The sequence below is a fragment of the Ursus arctos genome, unplaced genomic scaffold (genome assembly GCF_023065955.2).
Source record: "Ursus arctos isolate Adak ecotype North America unplaced genomic scaffold, UrsArc2.0 scaffold_8, whole genome shotgun sequence".
NCBI classification, from domain to species: domain Eukaryota; kingdom Metazoa; phylum Chordata; class Mammalia; order Carnivora; family Ursidae; genus Ursus; species Ursus arctos.
In genome coordinates this window covers 78826453-78848125 of record NW_026623100.1, presented here as the reverse complement: position 1 = coordinate 78848125, position 21673 = coordinate 78826453, and the positions used below count along the sequence as shown (strand labels likewise).

General features: G+C 51.8%; 2 protein-coding genes across 7 annotated transcripts in view; one reads left to right on the top strand and one right to left on the bottom strand.

Annotated features, from left to right (window-relative positions):
• The first annotated feature begins 459 nt into the window (after nucleotides 1–459).
• IAH1 (isoamyl acetate hydrolyzing esterase 1 (putative)) lies at nucleotides 460–11766 on the top strand. Of its 3 annotated transcripts, none has more exons than XM_044390259.3 (6): nucleotides 460–561; nucleotides 2087–2139; nucleotides 6901–7049; nucleotides 8528–8689; nucleotides 10218–10294; nucleotides 11443–11766. In XM_044390259.3, exons 1-6 carry the CDS (start codon nucleotides 481–483, stop codon nucleotides 11623–11625), a joined length of 705 nt encoding a protein of 234 aa, XP_044246194.1. In that variant the 5' UTR covers nucleotides 460–480; the 3' UTR covers nucleotides 11626–11766. The 3 variants fall into 3 exon arrangements, with proteins under 3 accessions (XP_044246194.1, XP_026374442.1, XP_048078579.1); XM_026518657.4 differs by having other exon boundaries at nucleotides 10173–10294; XM_048222622.2 differs by having other exon boundaries at nucleotides 476–561; nucleotides 6933–7049; nucleotides 10173–10294.
• A 122-nt stretch (nucleotides 11767–11888) lies between these two features.
• ADAM17 (ADAM metallopeptidase domain 17) overlaps nucleotides 11889–21673 on the bottom strand; it is a 50703-nt gene continuing 40918 nt past the window's right edge. For all 4 annotated transcript variants that reach the window (XM_026518643.4, XM_057309002.1, XM_044390245.3 and 1 more), the window contains 6 exons: nucleotides 19111–19245; nucleotides 17405–17535; nucleotides 16526–16604; nucleotides 15664–15752; nucleotides 14048–14098; nucleotides 11889–13601 (listed from right to left, as the gene is read on the bottom strand). In XM_026518643.4, coding sequence (XP_026374428.1) covers nucleotides 13251–13601; nucleotides 14048–14098; nucleotides 15664–15752; nucleotides 16526–16604; nucleotides 17405–17535; nucleotides 19111–19245 — 836 coding nt within the window. In that variant the 3' untranslated portion in view covers nucleotides 11889–13250. The remainder of the gene's footprint in view (nucleotides 13602–14047; nucleotides 14099–15663; nucleotides 15753–16525; nucleotides 16605–17404; nucleotides 17536–19110; nucleotides 19246–21673) is intronic.

The window sequence follows — 21673 nt, the reverse complement described above, 5'->3', positions numbered from 1 at the left end:
ATCTTCACACTTTGGCCATTTGCAGGCCCGCGTGAAGGGGGACGTTGGCTCTGGTGGCGGCGCCAGATCGCTCTCCCTTCGGGCTCCCGGCGAGTTGCCGGGCGGCCCCGGCCGGGGCGCGGGAAGGTGCGCGGCCAGGCCGACCCTCCGGGAAGGTCTGCGGGCTCCCCGGGGACAGGGCGCTGCGAGCGCCCCGCACCTGAAGGGATGAACCAACGAACAGCGAGTCCGCCTTGTAAACGGACAAACATGAGCTTTGCAAGGGGCAACGGCTATCTCATGTGTTAAAAGTGGCCGGTCGGTCGCCAGAGGAGTCCAACTCCAGGTTCCCCGGGGGTGTGGCGGACAGCCAGCCAGACGGCGACAGGACGCCGAAGATCGGCTCAGGCACCTCCCCCACCTCCGCGGGCGGCCCCGCCCCCGGCCGTTGGCCCCGCCCCGCATATCCGGCCCGGCCCCGCCTCTCGGCTGGCTGGCAATATGGCGCTGTGCGAGGCGGCAAGCGGCAGCAGCTCTCTGCTCTGGCCGCGGGTGTTGCTCTTCGGAGACTCCATCACCCAGGTACCGCCGCTCGGTCCTCACAGGCGGGTCCCTTGGGTGTCGGCCCCGCTGAGAGCTGCGGGCCTAGCAGCTCAGTGGCTCTCCTCGCACCGGGCTCCCGTCCGCCCCGCGGTTATCGAGGCCACTTCCCTGCACCCCGCTACCGCCTGCACGGCCTGCCCGGAAGGCTGAGCGCCCCGGTGGCGGGATCTGTTCGGGGATGCCTGCAGCTTCCAGCAGCAGCCGCCTCCAGCGCCCCTTCGGAACCCCCCGGCAGGGCTTCCCGTTTCTAGTTGCTGCTCGCTTCAGGGTAACGGTGTGGGTGGCGCAGTGCTTGCACACCTGGGTCACTGAGCCAGTTTTACGGGTGAGGTGAAGTGCAGGGGAGTGAAGTGACTCGCCTCAGGCCGCGCCCTGGAGTGACAAAGCCTGAGTTCATTGCTTTCCGTCAGTTTTAGGAATAATCGGGAGACCTGGTACAAGTAGGGGCGCGTTGTTTTCATCCTTTTCCACGAAACCTGCTGTAGTCGCTCACAGCACGGACAGCGCTTTGTCCCCGAGCTTCCCGGGAGGGTCACCTGCAGGAGCGCGGTGGCGGCTGAATCACTTGCTGAGGTTTTGTGCAGCCGGTTCCACGCAGAAAACCCTTGGAAACAGTTTCGCCTCTGCTTCCTCTGGTGGAACAAGCTGATCTTGAATAAAATGTCTCCAAGAATAACGCAGTAGATCACCTTTTCACCCAAGATCTCTTCAACTCACATTAAGGAAAAATATATTCTACTTCAGGGAGGAAGTACACTTCCAAAAATCACCCCCGTGGTGGCGTTGTGGGGTTTTTTCCTTACTTGTCTCTTCAAACATGACTTCCTCAACCAATTGTTGTGTATGTGCCAATTTTTAGGCAAGAAGGGCAGTAAGGGCTTTCCAAATTTATAGGAGTGTATTTTTAAAAAAGGTTACCCCCCCCCCCGAGTTCTGTAATTAACTTCCTTATTCTTTTCCATTATGGAAATGTACAGCATGGACCTTGTTTCCTAACTGAACATACAGTTGATTTTATCTCTTGTGCGTAAAGTAGCTTTTTTTTCCCCCTAAGATTTTATTTATTTGAGAGAGAGAACAGGAGCAGGGGTGAGGGGGAGAGTGAGAGGGAAAGCAGGCTCCCCACTGAGCAGGGAGCCTGAGGTGGGGCTCAATCCCAGGACCCAGAGGTCATGACCTGAGCCTAAGACAGATGCTTTAACTGATTGAGCCACCCAGGTGCCCCTAAGTAGCTTTTCTAAGTAAAAATGACTCTAATATTAGGACTTAATAAAATGCAGGTGACTGGCTCAAATCCAGTTGATAGGGAAGAAGACCCCTAATTTCCAGAGTGCTCTAAGGTTTAGCTGCAGTAATTCCTGAAGTGACCTCTGAGGGAAGCAAATGATGAGGCCGAAAAGCCTGGGAGTAGGAGAGGAGAACAAAAGGCGCTGCTGACCAAAACGCCCCGTTCTAAAATGCGCTAATTACATCTCTAAGTAGTAATGGACTTTTCCTTTTTCAGTTTTCTTTCCAGCAGGGTGGCTGGGGAGCATCACTGGCTGACAAGCTGGTCAGGTGAGAATAGTTTCTAGATTGATACTCGGGTGTTTATTGATGGGAAACTATAACTGCATCTCAGGAGAGAGAGTGAATGATGAAGTTTGAAACGGTGACTTCCTCCTGTCTTCATCCTTTCGGGCCTCTCCTGGTTAGTGTGTATATACAGGGTTGGGGGAGAGAAGGAGGGAGGGCAGGTGCTCAGGGTTCAGTAAATTTTTGCGGGATGTGATATCAAACCCTAAAAGCTGTAGAAAAGATACGGGGTTTGGAGCCGAACAAGTACAGTTATTCACCATCTGAAGTTTTTTCAGTTATTGTTGTGGATGTGATTTAAATGAGTAATAAGGAATTCGATTGAAAGAAAGCAAAGTATATTCATAAACCAAAGTTAGAGTCATTTTTGGATAGAGGTTTTTGTCCCCCAAATTCTCTTTGTAAAATAGAATAGTGATGATTTTTGGCATTTTGTTTGCCGGCCTTAATGTAAGCATACGCTAAGGAAATCCTCAAAAGGGGGGACACTGCCCCAATTCAAGAGGCTAAAAAATACTTAGATTTTCCACATTAGAAACAGTAAACAAGTATTTAGAGTATCGGTGAACTGATCAGTTTTGTCGTCTTTAGAAGAAATAAGCTGGATGTGCTGCCAGCTTTTATTAGTACTTGATAATTTCTTCAGTATAATTAACACACCGAGAAAACATATTTTATTTCCAAAGGTGAAATGTCTTAAAATGTTTTCACTTTCTCCATTTTTATCCCCTAAACTAGAAATGAAAAAATTGACATTTCAGCTTTTTCTGTTCCCAAATGCTTTCTCTATTTAAGTGGACTTAATCTAGAAACATGGAAGTTTTCCCTTCTGTAAAATGGGAGGATTATACTCGCTAAATTCTACTGAACGCTTACCAGGTGCCAGAAACTAAAGTGCTTCCTGTGTATTGACTCATTTAATCTTTACAACTACCCTGTAATACAGAGTGAGTTGGTCTCCGATCCATTTTATAGCTGAGAAGAAGAAGGTGCAGAGGGGTTTTGACAAGGTCACACAGCTAAGAAGTGGCCGGTGGCCGGCTCCAGAGCCTCCGGAGATGATACGCTCACTTCCTGTCACGTTGGGAGGATGGAAATGCTCACGTGAACTTGTTAGGCACCTGGAACTTGGAAGTGCTCAGTAAATTGTGTTTAGTAATCCGGTAACTGTTTAATTGGTCTATTAATCTTTTCCGAAAAGCTAAATAATTCAAGCGGCTTGGAAAACCAGGCATTTCAAATGTTTTACCAACACATAATTTTTACCAAATGTTTCATAGTGAATCATTTTATTTTATTTTATTTTTAAAGATTTATTTATTTGACAGACAGCCAGCGAGAGAGCGAACACAAGCAGGGGGAGTGGGAGAGGGAGAAGCAGGCTCCCATCGGAGGAGCCTGATGTGGGGCTCGATCCGGGATCACGCCCTGAGCCGAAGGCAGACCCTTAACCGCTGTGCCACCCAGGCGCCCCAATAGTGAATCATTTTAGTACTGAAATCCCGTGAGAATTGATAGTTTACACCTACGCTCGCTGGAAGGCCACTGAATTAGAAGGTCGTTTTCAGAATTGGGAGAAGTTACAGGACAGTTGGAGACACTGTGTGGTCTGTTGCCTCCCACCCCTCACTCCCGACAAGCGTCCCGTGGAGGCCGCTGCTCGGCCCCACAAGGAGGCCGCACGTCGGTGAACTCTGGCCCCTTCGGGCTCCCCGCCCGGAGCCCCCGCCTCTGCTGGGCACACTCACCCCCGCCGCGCTCGCCTGAGTATTAGGAACTAAACTGGCACGGGGGGAGGGGGGGCGGCAGAACCCCGGCGGAGGGAGCGCTGGCGTTGGCGCCCGCGGGGAAACTGAGGGCTGAGAGACCGGGCAGTTCCGCCGCGCCGTCCCTTTTTAGCGCTGGGTTCTTTCTGTTCCGCCCCAAACAGCTGCCCCTCCGGGCATTTTCATCTTTCGCTGCGCGAACGCTTGGGGGAGTTTTTAAGGATTTCGGAGAGAATGCGCGAGCGCGGGGAGGGGCGGAGAGGCTCAGGCAGGCTCCCCGCTGAGTGCGGAGGGGCAGGGAGGGGGCCGACCTCACAACCCCGAGATCGGGCCCGGAGCGGAAACCTGGAGTCGGAGGCTCCACCCACTGAGCCCCCGGGCGCCCCCGGTCGGGGAGGGTCAGTTTTCACGTCCGCTCCCGCCGTCCGCGCAGCCCTGGACTGACTCACAGCGGTTTGGGGGTTTTTTGAAGTGTGGTGAACACAGTGTTGGGTTAGTTTCAGGAGGTCTGATTCAGTGTTAAATGTAACCCGGTTTCCAAGCTGTCAAGAGGCACCTCGCTGTACCTGCCCTTCTGTACGCTGCGTGGACAGTAATAAATCTAAAATCTATCATCGTGTCCCACGGGGACATCTTTTGTTTTAGCATTATAAAAGCATTTTAATAATTATTAAATCTACTTAAATCCTCTTAAAATTTATTGATATATTTTCATTTTGTTTCTTTAGCCTTATCTCAGTATTTCTTTAACCAGAAATACTGGAAGGATTTGAAAGAGTTAGAATAAACTCAACTTTTTCTGTTTTTAAAAGCAAAGATAGGCCTCTGCCTGGTTTATAAAATGAATTAATCTACATTGTTTCTGGAAGGCAATCTCCTGGAGCTGGATGTTTGGCAAGGAATTTTTTAGTTCATTCTTACCCTTTTCCCCTCTTCATCTGAACTTAGTACTTGTTATTAGCCACGAATTTAAGTAAAAACTTTTCTTGGGGCGCCTGGGTGGCGCAGTAGTTGGGCATCTGCCTTCGGCTCAGGGCGTGATCCCGGCGTTCTGGGATCGAGCCCCACATCAGGCTCCTCCGCTGGGAGCCTGCTTCTTCCTCTCCCACTCCCCCTGCTTGTGTTCCCTCTCTCGCTGGCTGTCTCTCTGTCACATAAATAAATAAAATCTTAAAAAAAAAAAAAAAAACTTAATGTGCCAGTTTCTGTAGCCTCTGGAGTACGCTGGGCACTGTTGATGATACTGTTCAATCCAGAGAAATTCAGGTAGCCTTCCCCTTTCAGAAGGGAACCTTAACAGTTTCAACCCTGGGCCTCACTTGTACTTTTTTCCTGGTTCACAGCCTTATAATAATGATTTTTTTTTCAATATGTAATGGCTGTTATTTATTGAGCTCCTTGCGTGTGTCTGACAACTCTTAATCTTCACACTAACAGGTTAGGCATTAGGTTCATCTTTTGCAGCTGGGGAGCCTGACGCTCAGAGAAATTAGGTAAATGACCAAGGCCCGAGCTGCTAGTCAAGGGCAGGGAGATCCAGACCCTGGATGCTGATTCTAGACTTTCAGCTTTCCTGCCACATCACACAGGCCTTAGGGAGGAAGCTGCCTTGCCTTCTGGTTTTTTAAGCATTGCAGTGACTAAACCAGTGATGGGATATTAAACAGACTCATCTTGTCAAAATTCTAGAGTATTCTTTTTTCTTTTTTTTTTTTTTTAAGTAGACTCCACACCCAGCATGGAGCCCAGCGTGGGCTTGAACCCATGACCCTGAGATCAAGAGCTGAGCTGAGATCAAGTTGGATGATTAACTGAGCCACCCAGGCGCCTCAAGAGTATTCCATTTTAAATTGAGTCTTTAAAATGGCTAGTCAGCTTTTTGTAATCATCAGACATGAAAAACACCAAGAATCACACTTAGAAATAAATGCGGCTGAATTTTATTATTGTCCCCAAGACTTAGACATTTTGAGAGCTTTTTGAGTAGTGGCAAACCAAGTCCCCTCCTGTTGTCTCAGCATCTGTTGCCTGGCCTTGTAGCCCCGTGTTCTCTGCTGAGATGTAGGAACTGGAACTGTACACCAAAGTAAACCACATCGGTTTGCTAACCATAAATTGTGCTCTGCGATTTTTTTTTTTTTTAAATTTTCATTATGGACAACTTTAAGCATCTACAAACATACCGGGGCTCCCGGCCACTAAGTAAAGGAACAGGGACACAAACCCAGGCAACTAGCTCAAGATCCATGGTCTTTAATTGTACTGTACAGTACTGTGAATCAAACCATGTATTTTTAAGAAGGAAAAACTATATAATTGAATCAAAACCATGGGGGGATACAACCAATGTGCCACTGGGAGGGGGGCTGTTGATAATTGGCAGGGGCAAGAGTGTGCAGGAACTCTGTCCTTTTGATTTGCTGCACACCTAAAATGCCTCAAAAAATAGTCTAAAAAAGTCTCAAATATTCTACATAGATATTCCCAGCGAACAGCGTTACCCTTGAGCTCCAGCTTGTTAGTGACTTTCTGCCCAAGATGCTTGCTCAGATAACACCTGTCTGCTGTGAACTCCCTGTGACAGGACCCTCCAGGTCACGCGCGAGTCCACAGACAAGATGGCGGCCCCTTTGCTCAGTTATTCATAACCCTCTTGTCAAGGAAAGACAGCCTAGATCTTGGGAAGACTTGACGTCATGTTCAGCTATGTTACTGCTCTTCTCAAAGTGAAAACGCGTCAGGGCGCCCGGCTGGCTCAGTGCAAAGAGCCTGCAACACTTGATCTCGGGGTCCTGAGTTCCAATCCCACGTTGGGTGTAGAAAGACTTAAATAAACTAAAAAAGTGAAAGCACGTCAGAGCCAGGTGACATGCGCAAGTGCCACAGCCTGGAGGGCACACACTGTGGGTTCACTGCAGAGGGACTAGAAACCGTTCTTTGCCCACAATTCATCTCTTTTTAAAATTCTTCATTTCAGAAAATGTGATGTTCTGAATCGTGGATTTTCAGGTTACAATACCAGATGGGCCAAAATCATCCTTCCAAGATTAATCAGCAAAGGAAACAGTCTGGACAGCCCAGTAGCAGTTACAATTTTCTTTGGTGCCAATGACAGTGCGCTGAAAGGTAAAGGCATTCCTGTGTTTTCCTAATTTATTTTTAGCTATTTTGTTTTGCGAGCGAGCATGTGAGCACACACATGCAGGAGGTGGGGGGCAGAGAGAGGGGAATCTTTTTTTAAAGATCGTTAATTTATTTGAGAGAGAGAGAGCACAAGTGGGGTGAGGGGCAGAGGGAGAAACGGGCTCGATCCCAAGACTCTGGGCAGACGCGTAACGACTGAGCCACCCAGGCGCCCTGGAGAGGGAGAACCTTAAGGAGGCTCCATGCCCAGCAGATGAGCCCGATAGAAGGCCTGATCTTACGACCCTGAGATCAAGACCTGGGCAGAAACAAGAGTTAGACGCGTAACGACTGAGCCACCCAGGTGCCCTGGAAAGTATCTTTTAAGCACTCCTATTTAGAGCTGCTGAGTTTGGAGTGAGATGGGCACGCTCTTACGTAACTGGTGGGGAAACCTGTCATCTTTCTGGAGAGAGATCTGACGCATGCATCAAAGGACCTCCCCCATCTGGAAATCCAGCCTAATACTCAGTGATGCAGCCGGAAGGGCAGACACCTGCTTCTAACGGCAAAGAGGGTGCCTCGCGGTGAAGTAGGGGCATCAGGCTGGCCACCCGACAGCTAACGATGTTTTCAAGGACTTGTGGCCACAGAAATGCCCATGTTATGTGAAAAAAGAATATGGTTATGTATCTTCAGTGTGATCCCAGTGTGTTTGTTTTTTCAAGTATGCGTATCAACATGGAAAAGAGAAGTACACCCAAGTGCCACCCTGGTGGTCTGGGTGGTAGGATCAGGGGTGATTTTATTTTGTTCCTGGAATTATATTAAACTGTGGTTTGCAAAATGCCTGCAGTGAGTCTTCTAACACTTGCATGGGAGCCCAGGCAGAACCGTTAACAGGAGTGGCAGCCACAGCAGACGTGTGTTTAGGGAGTGCTTCTGGGGGCGCCTGGGGGGCTCAGTCGTTAAGGTCTGCCTTCGGCTCAGGTCATGATCCCAGCGTTCTGGGCTCGAGCCCCTTATCGGGCTCCCTGCTCAGCGGGAAGCCTGCTTCTCCCTCTCCCACTCCCCTGCTTGTGTTCCCTCTCTCGCTGTCTCTGTCAAATAAAATCTTAAAAAAAAAAAAAAGGAGGGGGGCGGAGTGCAAGGCGCCTCGCCCTCGGGCTCACACACTTTGCTGAGGTCATTTTCACGGCCCTGGCAGGGAGACCCAGCTGTCCTCATCTTACTAGTGAGGGGATGGAAGCACAGCCAGGTCCAGCATGTAGCCCAGGGTGCCCGCTCCGAGGCATGTGGCCGCTTCCGTCCACGGCTCAGGCGCGTGGCCACCGGGAGGCGAGCGCTGACAAGGCCCCGGGGCCAGAGCCTCAGAGCCGGTCCCGCGGCCCCTCGCCCTCGTTTCTGTGAGCTCGTGTGCATCTTAAGTGTGGTCACTTGTAGCGCGCGTGCCTTTGAGTGTCCGTGTTCCTCCCGAACAGACGAGAACCCCAAGCAGCACGTCCCGCTGGCCGAGTACGCGGAGAACCTGAGCAGCATGGTGCGGTACCTGCGCTCTGCGGGCGTGCCCGGGCCGCGCCTGGTTCTCATCGCGCCGCCGCCGCTCTGCGAGGCCGCCTGGGAGCGGGAGTGCCGGCTGCAGGGTAAGCGCCGCCGCGGGTGTGGACGGGCAAGCCGGCCGCGGAGAGCCCGCAGCCGTGCGGGGACCCTGACGTCCACGCGGGGGTGCCCTCCGGGCTTCCCGGCCGCGGGAGGTGCCGGCAGATGCCGCTTTGCCCACTTCCGCCTGAATGTGGCCCTTTCTCCGCCCAGCCTCCCCTGTGCCTCTCTCCCCCCCAGACGGAGGCTCCCCTGCGGGCTGGCGGGAGGGGGGGGGGGGGCTCCGTGCTCCCGAGGGGCGGACCTCACGCAGCTGTCCCCCTGCCGACGCCAGGTCTCCGCCTGCCGGCCGCGCCACAAGGCACTTTGTCCCCACGCTGTTCGTCTTTGTACCGTTAGGTGCTAAGCCAGGACCTGGCCAGGTGCTCAGGGCAGAGAAGTGACTGGAACCCAGTTCCTGGCTGTCGGGGGCTAGGGAGGGCGGCAGTCCTGGCAGTAGATACTAGCGGCAACGGGATTCACGGTCTGATAGATGTACTGAAACAGTCTGTTGAAAGTACAGAAGCAGAATCTAGAGATGTCCAGAAAGTTCCCCAAAGGCGGTAAATAGGGCAAGTTTAGCCTGAAGAGGAGGACAGACAGGGAGGAAGGGGCCAGGCCCGCTGTCAGACCTCTGAAGGGAGGTCAGGGGAAGTGGATGACTTGCCCTGTCATTCACTCCGGAGGACAAAGTGGGAACCCCCCCCCCCCCCCAGCGGCCATCCTCTGGTGATGGCTTGTGAGCTGGCAGGTCTGTCCTGCAGAAAATTCGTGCTAAGCCTGGATGAGCAGAGTGCCAGTGAGAGCTACATCAGTGCTTCTCAGACTGCAGCTCACAACCCATTCATTCGTGGTCACAAAACCAGTGACATTTTTTGAACGGAATAGAAAAAACTCAGTACCTGGGACACTGTTTTGTGAGACTCGTTTCACTTCCGTGGACGTGGGTGGAGGCCTGCTGGAGAACCGCAGAGGGTTCATCAATCAGCCAGGTTCCTGAGCCGTGGGCTACAAGACAGGCCTGTAGGTTTTGGTCTTGTCCGGGGCTGCCTCTGAGCCACAGCGGCGGGGTGGGGGCTGCCCGCACAGCCCACGACGGTTACAGCCCAGCCCTCCGCAGAGAACGAGCCTCCACAGCCCCTTCCAGCTCTGCCCTTCTGTGGCTGAACCCCAGTGAGCTTCACTCCAGTGCAGGGGCCTCTCCTCACACATCCAAATTCAGAGGTGTCGGCCCAGTGTCCCTCTCTGGCGTCCCCCTGGCCCCCCTCCGTCCACACTCCAGCCAGGCTGCTGCTGGGCTTTCCTGCCTCTGCACTTCCATTCCGCATCCCCATGGCTCTTGGTTCCGTGCCAGGTAGCGCAACACACGGGGACCATCCTCCCCAAGTCGGGTCTGTCGGTCCGTGCCTGTGCACGTGCACAAAGCATCTGGGTCAGCAGGGCTGGCACAGGGCCAGCTGCCACCCGCACGCGCTCTCTCCTTAACAGGCAGCAAATTAAATCGTCTGAACTCGGTTGTTGGTGAATACGCAGGTGCCTGCGTACAGGTAGCCCGAGACTGTGGGATCGACGTGCTCGACCTGTGGACCCTGATGCAGGAGGACACTCAGGTAGGGCCTGGCTCAGTCCTCGGGGTGAGTAGGATCCCACAGACGGGACCCTGCTCTTGTCGCTTTCAGATTAAACCAGAAAGCTGGGAGGGTGGAGGGGAGCCCCCTGCCCAGCCTGGTTCCTCTGCTGCGCCCAACAGCTGGCATCCTTCTCCAGGACCCCTTCAACAGTCAGGAGTGGGCACAGAGTGAAATAATAAGCCAAAAATGATTCCTATTTAAGGACATTCAGGCCAAATTCTTTTAACACCCCCACCCCTATCGTAAAACTTATTAAAAGGCAGAACAATGAATTTAATTAAACAGGACATAGTGGTGGCTAAAATTCATAGTTTGAGCTAGGTAGCTCTAAATATTTTGTCTAAAGCCAGAAAGCCCACTTAGAACTATAACGGGTGAAAGCTGGACCCGCACAGAGTGATACAAGGTGGCAGTCTGACGCTTTCCTGTAGTTATGCTTCCACAGGACCCAGCAGCCCCCGCACTGGGCGTTTCCTCTGTGAAACCAACACTTGCCCTTCAGCCCCCCTCCCACACTTGGCCTGGCCCTGTTGTTTCCCAGGCCAGGAGCAGCAGGGGAAAGCCCCCAGAGTCCTGGCTTCATCTGGGTTAAACGTCCATCCAGGAGGTTGGGGAAGGCTGTACTGCTCCAGAAGAGGGAACTGCATGCTACTGTGTGAGGGGCTCTTAAAAAGTCCTTTGAGGTTTTCTAGAATGGGGGGTGGAGGTGGGCTTTTCTGAGACATATGCTCTAAAATGGCAGAGAGGAGCACCGAGGCCTGGGGAAGCCCTGGTCTGGAAGAGTTGGGAAGCAGCTGGCCAGCAGGGACAGGGGCTCGGCTCAGGGCGAAGGCTGCTCCCCCAGGAGAAGCGGCTCCTGCTCGGGGCTGGAACCACCTAATAAGCTGCCTGTCCCCCTCCTCCCTAGACTAGGGCAGTCAGTCAGTGTGCCACCCTGGGCCCTTCAAGCAGCAGGTCGTGTTTTGTTGACAATGCGTGTTCACTTGGTCAGCCTCTGCCTCCGTCTGATGAGCTGGAAGGAGGGCTCAGGCGGGCTGACTAGTACGCGGGGCAGCGAGCCTGCACCCCCACAAAGGGCTGGGGAGCAGCCGGCACCCCACGTTTAACTTCGCTCCCCTCCCTTGCAGGATTTCTCAGCCTATCTGTCGGATGGACTGCACTTGTCGCCAAAGGGAAATGAGTTTCTGTTCTCCCACCTCTGGCCTCTGATAGAGAAGAAAGTCTCCTCCTTGCCTTTGCTGCTCCCATACTGGCGAGACGTAGCAGAAGCCAAACCGGAACTAAGTCTTCTGGGAGATGGGGACCATTAGACACAGAAAACCCAGTCTGGCCATTAACTTGCAGAAGTTGCCAGTGCGACGGAGATCCCAAGATAAGTGATCAGACCTTTGCTCAAAAACCACTGAACCTCTGCCACCAAGATTAATAAAAGCATCAGAATTTTTAGGGAAGCTCTGTACCTCAGTGTGTTGTGTTGTCGTAGCTGAGGCAGGTGTCCTCAGTGCCCAGCGACAGAACCAACCCCGGGCAGCCTGTTAACTCCATACATGGAAAAAAGGTAAAGACAAATCTGTTTAAAAAGTCACAATTTTATATATAAAAAAAAAAAAAGATTTTCTTACATTGAGCTGGGAACCGTTCACTCTCACATACACCCACTCACCTTCTATCAGATTCCAGAAGTGTAACTAAGCTATGTCATGACTAGGACTGCAAACACCACAAGGTAGAAGTTCAAGTATTAGTGTAACAGGCACCTGCACAATAAACGTCCTCACGAAAAGACTCGATTTGTCACAGGTTCAGTTAATTGCCCTCAAAATTTACAAATAATCTGTTAGAATGTGTTGGCTGTGACACGTTTAACTATAATTTTAAGGAAATCAGAGTTCACTTTGATTTGTATCCTTCATGAAGCAAACGCGCACAGTCCTGAAGCACGAAGCGACGCGGTGCCCACCGCGGGTCCCTAGCAGGGGCTTCCGGAAGGAGGGGGGGACAAAGCCGCAGGCCTGAGAGAGGCGACGTGCCCCCCCCCCATCCCCCTCAGCACAGCACCTTGGCCTTTCAAACCACCGTTGCTGGGTGAGAACTAGCTCACGTACCCCTTGGCCACGAGTGTTTGCAAAGAGGAAACCACGCGCTCGTGTTGTCGTTGTCCAGGTTTTGTGAAGGGCGAGCATTTTAAGAGCAGGGCAACGGTACTAGACAAACTCCGAAAACAACTGCCCGGCAAACTGGGGCCCTGAACAGCTGGCAGGATTCTGTAAATTCAATTTGGCTACTTGTAAACTAGACTGTGTTTTAATTCTTTCTAGAAAGTGCTAACCTTAGAATTTGAAAAACCATATTAATACATCTAATTTTAGGAATAATCTGGGTGATTCTCCCTGCTGCTAAAAGCTCTGGGTAATGCCTAGGAACAGAACCCACATTTTGGAAAGAATGTATAACTCAGTTTTCTCTTTGTCTTTACCTGAAGGCAAAAAACAAACTCTGTGTTCCAGTTGTCCTCACAAGTAACTGCCAAATGCCTCCCGACAGTCAGCGGATCGTTACAGTGTATGTAAAAAAAACTGATCATCTCCTTAATCAGTGCTGTTCTCAAAAAAGGTCAATTTACAAAAATGTAAATGTTCATAACCCAATCCAGCTGTATTTTCTGCTTTTGCACCACAGGTTGAAGGGTATTTTAAAAACCAAAAAAACTAAAACCTGAAAGCCTCAAAATAAGCTAGATTCACCTTACCTCTTCCAAAGGACAAGGGCCCACGCACACACGTAGTATTTGTGTGTGAAGGAGTCCAAACACAGGACCAGCATCTGCTGTGAAGTCCCTTATTCCTCCCAAGTCTTCACAAAATGGGCGCAGGGAGTTCAAGTGCGTCCCCCAGAAGCGCCGTGCGCGCGGACGCCCGAGCCAGGAGGCCCCAGCCTAGCACTCGGTCTCCTTGCTGCCCACGCGGTTCTGACGCTGCAGCTTGAAGGAGGCGGCCTTCTCACTTCTCGTCACCGGACGGCCCGTGAGGTCCTCAAAGGACTTGGCAGCGGTGCTGCTATTGGGGAAGGGGTCCTTCTCGAAGCCGTCCTCATCCACGTGCGAGTCTGCGCTGGGGTCCTCCTGGATCGTGTCCATTCGCTGGGGCTCCAGTCTGGGAGCCGCGGGTACCGGCGCTGGCACAGGCGCGGCCTGCAGGGGCTGTGGGCGCCCGGGGGTCTGGGGCGCAGGAAAGGGCTTGATGATGCGAACCGAGGCCGAGTCCATGCTGCTTAGCATTTCCACGTTCTGCAAAGACACAGAGTCAAAGATGGATCCAGGTCCTGCAGCTCCAGCCCTCCCCCCGACGTGGCTGTACGCTCCGGACGCCGTGAGCCCTCGCGCTAAGGAAAGCGTGAGGTGAGGCTCCCCCACCTTCCACAGGTCCTGACAGCTGACCATCTGAAGACCCAAAAGAGCACAAGAAACAATCCTATCAAGTCAGGACCCTGAGACAGGAAAGTTCTCAAAACACAGAAGTAGGTCAGTGCCGAACAGCTAAATCCAGGCTGGGGGCGGGGGGAGCAGCCCGTGTAAACCTCCATCCACGTGACTAACAGAGCCCCCCACCCCTACCCCAATCCTGCCCATGGCAACAGGACCTGCCACCGGCCCTCGCTGGGGTGGCCACGGGAGGCCGTGGCTCTAGCAGGGGCCCCGAGCACCTGCAGTGACTGCCACACGTGGGTACTTACGCTGGGGTGGAACAGAGACAGAGACTCATACTGCTTATCCAGCTTCTTATCCTAGAAGGGAAACGAGCGGGGAAAGGTCATTCTTACAAACAATTCAGTTCCGCGCGCTTTCCCTTCAGGCTGCCCCTAAGCAAAGAACCACCGCAGAACATGGGTGTGGCAAGTGGTAGCAGGTCTAGTAGGCGAGAATTTCTTACATAAACTTCACGAGTTCTGCCACCAGCCCGGAAGTGCTTCCTTTGCCCTTGAGGCCATCGGTGTTTTGGTGTCAACTAAGGAACTAGTCAAGGAACGCTCCAGTACAATTCTACATTTCCCCAAAGGCATGTCCCTGTGTGCAGGGGTCAGACCAGGGCAGTGCTGACCGCGGGGGCAGCTGCCGGGGGTGAGGGATGCTGTGTGCAGTTCCCCCTGGCACTGGCCTCCAAATGCCCCAGCCCGCCACGGCCTTGACGCTCAGCTGTCTGAGTTTACCGTGGCCCAAATTCTTAGAGGAACCGAGCCTGATGTCCCTACATCATACTTCCACAGGAGGCTGAACACATGGTTCCATCCGCCACTCAGGCCCCTGCCCTACATGAAACATGACACTGGGCAAGGCGGGGGGCAGAGCCTGAAAACCTAGGCCTGGCTTCCAGTCCCGCTGCCCTCACACATTCTGTGGTCAGCGGCAAGGCACCACCCTCCCTCCTATCTAGCGGCTTTGCTCCAAAACCAAGGGTCAGGCATCAGTCCACAACGGGCAACTTTCAACACAAAGTGGACTGGCCTCGCAAGTAAAAACAATCATCGGTGGCACTCTCGGCCACCTGTCAAAGCTTCGGCTGTGTCCTCTTAACACGGCTTTGCTTTAGCAGGGCTGCTCCCTAGATCGCCCTCTCCACACGCACCCCGTGAGAGGGCCCCGGCAAGACTGGAAAGGAAAAAGAGGCAGTAAAGACTCATGAGAGGTACCTGTGCTGGAATCTTCCAAGTGCTCACATGAGGGGGCACTGCCCAAGAGTTCCAGAGCACAAGCCTGGGTCTGATTTCTCATCTCTACAGCAGACAAATCATCATTTTCCCATAGAAGCAAGGTGAATGGAGTTGTAAGAAAAGAGTTTAAAGTCCCCAAGTTTATAAATCACATGGAGTTATCATTAGAGCCCAATTCACCATGTTTGCTGTTACTCATTTTGAAGGAGAATAATAAAGATTGCTTCCTGTTACTAGACGGGAAGATCTGAACACCCCGTACAATCAGGTCAGGACTCTGTATGGTAGAGGAGCGCCATCTTTGGAATGCTGAGGTTGGATATTTGTTCTATTATAAAAAAGCCTGAAATGCTCATTTCAAAGCTTCACTCAGAGGTCCTCGGCAAATCCAGTGAAACAATCTCCCGGGCTCAGAAGTATAATATTCCTCAAATTATACATGAGAACAAATATCCACATACAAAAAGCATAATTCTTTTAAAAAACAATTAGCTAAACTTTTCCCAGGGAATAACACCAAAAAAAAGGTCACTGGAAACATAGGTCAGATCTTGCAAATTTTATCTTTTCTGAAAGTTATAAGATTGGAACTGCACAAAATTCTAATAAAATATCTTATTACCTGCAAGCTGGCAACTTACCACGCAATGGACAAGAATGCTGAAGGGGATCCAAAATATCAAGGAGAAAACCAGGACGGAACCTACGATGTTGTCCGCCAAAAACTTCCCTGCGAACAATTCCAAACAGTGAATGTTCTGATCAAGTATTTTAGACACTCAACATTAAATGCTCTTAGCATATTACCATTGTGTCAAATGCCACAGACAGCCGGCCAGGTGGTAATAATACTGAGGCGGTCCTCAATAGTGTCGGTGTCACCTATGCTAGCCTGGGCCACCTCCCCGAACCACAGGTGCTCTTCCAGACACAGCCCTGACATACTTGCGGAGAAGAATAGATGATGTCACACAGTGCTCAACACGATCCCCGGAGTGACGGTGTGAGGCGCTAAGCACAGAGAGGGCTACTACTCGCAACGATGCTTAACAGGACAAAGTTGTTGCTATCCGGGTATTACTTTTGTGACTATAAATTATGAACCCTGCAAGACCGAATACATTGCTGCTTCTGCAAAATCTGAGACCCACTTTTTGTTTTGAGGCCCACTTTTAAATGATGCTTATATCAGATAGGATTCAGGTTTACAATCTACAGGACTGGACCATGCTTATGGTATCAGGTGTTCATTTGTTAAAGAAGGAAGTCAGCATTTTGACAAAGTACAGACTTTCCTTGTCTGAAAATCGGGCATCTGCACTACACGGGGAGAGCTAGGAGTCCACTTCATCTTAGCTGACAAAGTTGTTTCAACAAAAGCTGTGAATATTTCCATCTGCTGTTGCAGGATTAGAACATATTAATCCGAAAGCACACTTTTCTCATGTCATCACCGAAACTGGCTCAGTTCCAAGCAAAGAGCCACCCAGGGAAATCACCTACCAAAAGTATTGATGCTCAGCTGGTCAATGAAATCCCAAAATCGCTCAATGACGTCCTGTACTCGCTTCTCACACTTGCCCTATGAAGAGGAAACACACAGTACTGCCCCGAGAAGTGCTGCATTTAGCAGCAGCCTGGCGGCACAAATAACGGACGTGAAAAGGCTTCATTAAATCAAACCCTCAGATGACCTATTTTTTGACACAGGACCTAAGAAAGCAGGTGTATACTGACACTTGTATACTGACACTTCCACAATTAGTCCGTTTTTATACGTGAATTTAGAAGTCCCAGGAAACGAAACTTGAGAAAACCAATTTTAAGACGAGGTCCTCTAGCAAGACCTCTACTGACCCCACACACACACGCACACACACACACACACGCGTGCGCAGTGAGCAGGAGGAACACTGACTGCCCAGGGAAGCTGGCCTAACCCCTCTAAATCCTCTTCTGTGGCTCTAGGTGTTTCTCTAGAGAACAAGAGGGTCTAACGCAGGTGCGTCAAGCCACCTCTTGGTCTTCCCTGTATCAGCACTGGTTTCAAAATCAAAACTTGTGATTTCACAATCTTAGTCAATTTTATAATTAGTCTAGAAAACCAAGTAATTAACACTGCCTAAAACGAACGAGCTTTACCAAAAAGGCCCCCTAGGTCCCACCCAGTCACTGGACTCGGGGTCCCCTGCTCTGGAGAGAGTGCACTCCAGTTTCCCAAGAGCACCTGGCCGCCTCCCCCAGGTGGCCGTGCACACAAGAGCAAGCAGTGGGTTATGAAAGCGTGGCAGGACTCCTTCCACTGGCAAAATCAAGTCTTTACAATATCAAAACTGCCTGTCTGGCTGTTGCAGAAAAAGCTGCACCCAAGTAAGCACTCACATTCATGTCGCAGAAGCCCACCGTACAGGGCTTTCCTTTCCTCAAGAATAAGTTCTTCTGTTCTGCATCCACGTAGGGCACACACCGGCCTGAGGGGTCCCTGCAGCACACCTTGCACGAGTTGTCAGTTTCTGGAACAGAATCAGGGAATGTAGGGCAGCTGGAGTGCAGACCTGACGCTCCTGCTTCCCTCCTCTCCTCCCCACCCCGCTCCCAACGGGGAAGGAAATGCATTTATTTTTCATTTCAATAGCAAACTATCCCTCATTCACCCCCAAAGACTAACTTCTGAGTTCAGGTTCCTTGATCCTCAGAGAGGCCACAAGGTAAAAACAATTTACACCAAAGAGTTTCCTTTAACAGATTAAAAGCCAAATTATTCTACTTCAACTCCTTTATGATACTCAATGTTTCCCTTCATCCCGACATTCTTATTACACTGATTTCAACCCTTGGCGTCTCCGTTTCAAATACACCCTTGGAGAACCAAGGCTCTAGCGAGAGCCAGCACAGCTTCAACAGAACAGCCCGGGGCAGATGGAGGGAGAGGACGTGTGATGTGAGCACAGCGGCCAAAACCAAGATGCCCTCCATCTAGACCTACCGCCCACAGCACGTGGGGTCATAGAACCAACTGGGCACCACATAAGCCTCGTGGAACACACACCAACAGCAGAAATGCCCAAAAAGTCAACTGGCAACATAACTCGGGACAGTACGTGACCCAGAAGAAGTCCACAGTTACACTTACTCGGGAGGAACTGAAATCAACCAGAACACAAAAACCAGCAAAACCGCTTTAATGGGAGAAGAAAAACCTTTTCATCATTCATTCGTTGATCAAGCATTTCCTGGGCATTTCCTATGTGTCTCTCCAAGGCATCGCAAGCCTCCTGCCACTCCCTCGGGAAATGACTTACTTGGCGTCTACCGTGTGTTAGCTTCCATATGTACTCGCTCCCCTGGAAGAGCCGCTGCCTCCGCCGTATGCACGGGGAGTTCCCGACCTAGTGGCTCTGGCTGCTGGGTTGTTCTGAACGCAACAGAACCCTCTGGGGGGGGGGAGGCAGGGTGGGAAGCTTGGAGCCTCGTCAGTCCCCAAGGTCCCTTCTCAGACCCAGGAGTTCCAAAAATAGAAGGTGGAAACCTGAGGACAAGTCTAAGAGGCCAGCATGATGTCACCAACCATCGCTAAGTGAGGCCCCTGCCCCAGACATCTGGCAGGGAGACAGGGCAGCAGGCTCAGTGCTGGTGACAATAGCAAACTCCCTGACAGGGTCAGACCCTGGAACCAGCTCGCCCCCGCTGTAGTCCTAAAGGAACGTCCGCGTTCACTGCAGGTAAGCAGCAGCCGGTTCCTGCTGCGTTCACAGTGTGTAAGACACGGCGGGCGGGGCGCAGTGAGGACAGACCTCCATCTACCCACTCAGCCTCTCCCAGCCCTCAGCCGGGCACATGGTCTGAAAATGGAGCCAGAAGGAAGACCGACAGGCCAGTTTTCACACACAAGACAGGTGCCAGGATCTGAATCCGGAGAGCTGTCACAGACCACCCTGCCCTTCCCCGACCCTGGCTGCGTTCTTACCACCACCCCGGCCAGCAGCGAGCAGCCTGTATTGCTGGGCCACCCGAGGGAGGGACAGGGCCTGGCAGACACAGACCGTCTCCCCTCCTGCTGCAAAGACGCAGCGCGGACGTGTGCTCACCGTTACACGCACAGGACTCCAGCTGCTGCTCCCGCTCACAGAAGGGAACGCACTTCCCATCTTTACACTTGCCGAGATCCAAGCACACCGTGTCATCTGCAGCATTGCCAGGAGGGGGGCACTCACTGCTGTTACCTGGAAGCACGCAGTAAGCACACAGGTCACCATGAGTCACATGGCCAGCAGTCCTACAGGGGCAGGCCTCTGATTCTCACAAACATTAGCACCACACTTCACAAAGAGTGAGAAGTGACCCGGAAGCAGGACGCCAGTGGCCCACATCCACTCAGCCGATTAGCATCAAGTGCCTGGCTGGGTACCCCGCCCTGCGTGGTGCGGGTCCCCGTGCTCCCAAACCACCCCTCAGCCACTATTGAACATTTTGCTTTTACCTTTTTATGGTGAAACAGAACTACATATGACAGAGTACGTACATATGTAACATCTACGAAGCAGACATTACAGCCGCCCCTTGAACTGAAAATCAAGCTCTGCGGGGAGGCTCACAGCAGCGGCCGGCCAGGCTCCTCCAACCTCACCCACGGCCACTCCTGAGCCCCCACCTCAGCCAGGCTCCGATGTCCTCACCTCTCCAGGGTCTCTCCCTCGGAACCGTAACTACGCTGTTCGGTTTACCTGGAATGTTCTCGTTTCCACCTTGGAGGGCACTGGCTGGCTTTTTCTCACCCTTAGATCTGGCTCGAAGACCCTCAGACCTCCTGGGGCCCTACTTTCACCCCACGACGCTCCCCTGCTACAGCTACTCCTCTCCTTCAAGCACACGCTTTGCAATTTACATCTTTTTTTTTCTTTTTTTAAAGTAGGCTCCACACCCAGCAAGGATCCCAAAGCAGGGCTTGAACTCACAACCCTGAGATCAAGATCTGAGCTGAAGGCACCTGGCTCGGTCGGTTAAGTGTCTGCCTTCAGCTCAGGTCATGGTCCCAGAGTCCTAGGACAGAGCCCCACATCGGGCTCCCTGCTCAGCGGGGAGCCTGCTTCTCCCTCTCCTGCCACCCCTGTCCCCCGCTTGTGTGTTCTCTGTCAAATAAATAAAATCTAAAAAAAAAAAAAAAAAAAGACCTGAGCTAAGATCAAGAGTTGGGCACTCAACTGACCGAGCCACCCAGGCACCCCTCAATCTACACCTATGTGATGTTGTTTTTGGCTCCCCTCTCACAGACTGGTGAGCTCCATGAGAGCAAAGATCAAATCTATTAATGAATCAAACTTATGTCCAGTCCCTACCACAAACCGTAAGTATGCCACAAATATTTCTTAAATGAATCAATGATTCTTCTGGACAAAAGCCACAGAAGGATGTTAAATTCAACTGAGAGGATGGAATGAGGGGCTTATTGTGGAAAATGAGCAACACACGCAGTTAAACATGAACACAAGAAGAGAACTACTACATGCAAACAGCAGACGGTGACCAGTGATGGAGGCCTGGCCTTCCACCTGTCGAATGGGACCCATCCACAGAGTCCGAAAGAACTCAGACTTCAAAGTCACTGGAACACTGACAGGAAACTTAAAGGAACCTGTCCTGTCTCAAACAAAAGCAGCCTCTTCCATGAAGCACCCAATACACACCACACCCTAGTGCGGGCACACCACACATGCCTCCGGTCTGACGCACCCCTTACGGCACTGGGCGTTCTGCATCAACAGGACCGGCACGCGACACACCTGCCGCTGACAGCAGGCTGCGGGGGAAGGGCAGCACGCCGGTGAAGGGAGAGGCCGCACCGCATGGTGTTCTCGGGGTGGGCTGCCGCCCTGACATGTACATCCAAACTGCCTCGTGAGGATGTGCTGAACATGTGCTCTCTGAGCGCCAATACCACAGCCTCAGACACAGAGGAAGCACTAAAAACACAGCGCCACCAGCTCACTGGGCTCTCGAGGCTCAGGGTGCGGCAGACCCAGCGGGCAGATGGAGCTCGTGGCACAGATCGCTGCGCCCGTCCTCAGAGCTGCCGGGGCACTGGGCCGGGGGGTGGGGAGGTGGAGGGGACCAAGAATGTCCACTTCTAACAAGGTCCCAGGTGATGCTGATACTGAGTCCTTCTAATGAGTTTATGTTCTGCTCGCTGCTCCTTCATATAAATATCAAGGGAACAAAGGGCTATTTGATAAGAATGAATGAATTTTTTCAAATTGCTTTGCTTATGCTTCTTTAAGAACATTTTTCTGAATCTGCTTTATTACTAAAATAAAGACTGAAACATAGAGCACAGCTAGAAACTGTGAAGCTTGACTGAGACGCTCGGCTCCTGACAAGTGGCAAACTGCGGTCATGCAGACAGATCTCAGGATGTACGTCACGAGTGGCATCTGATAAAATGCACACTGAAAAGCCAAAGGAAAAACCAAACTGAGACAAAGCTTCACGAGGAATCAAAAAGACAAGTGTTGCTGAGGATGAGGACACACAGCAGCCTCGGACACTGCCGGTGGGAATGTAAAGTGGCGCAGCCCCTGGGGAAACAGCCTAGCAGCGCCGCAAACGGAACAGTTACCGCATGACCCAGCAATTCTGCTCCTGGGTCTAGACAGG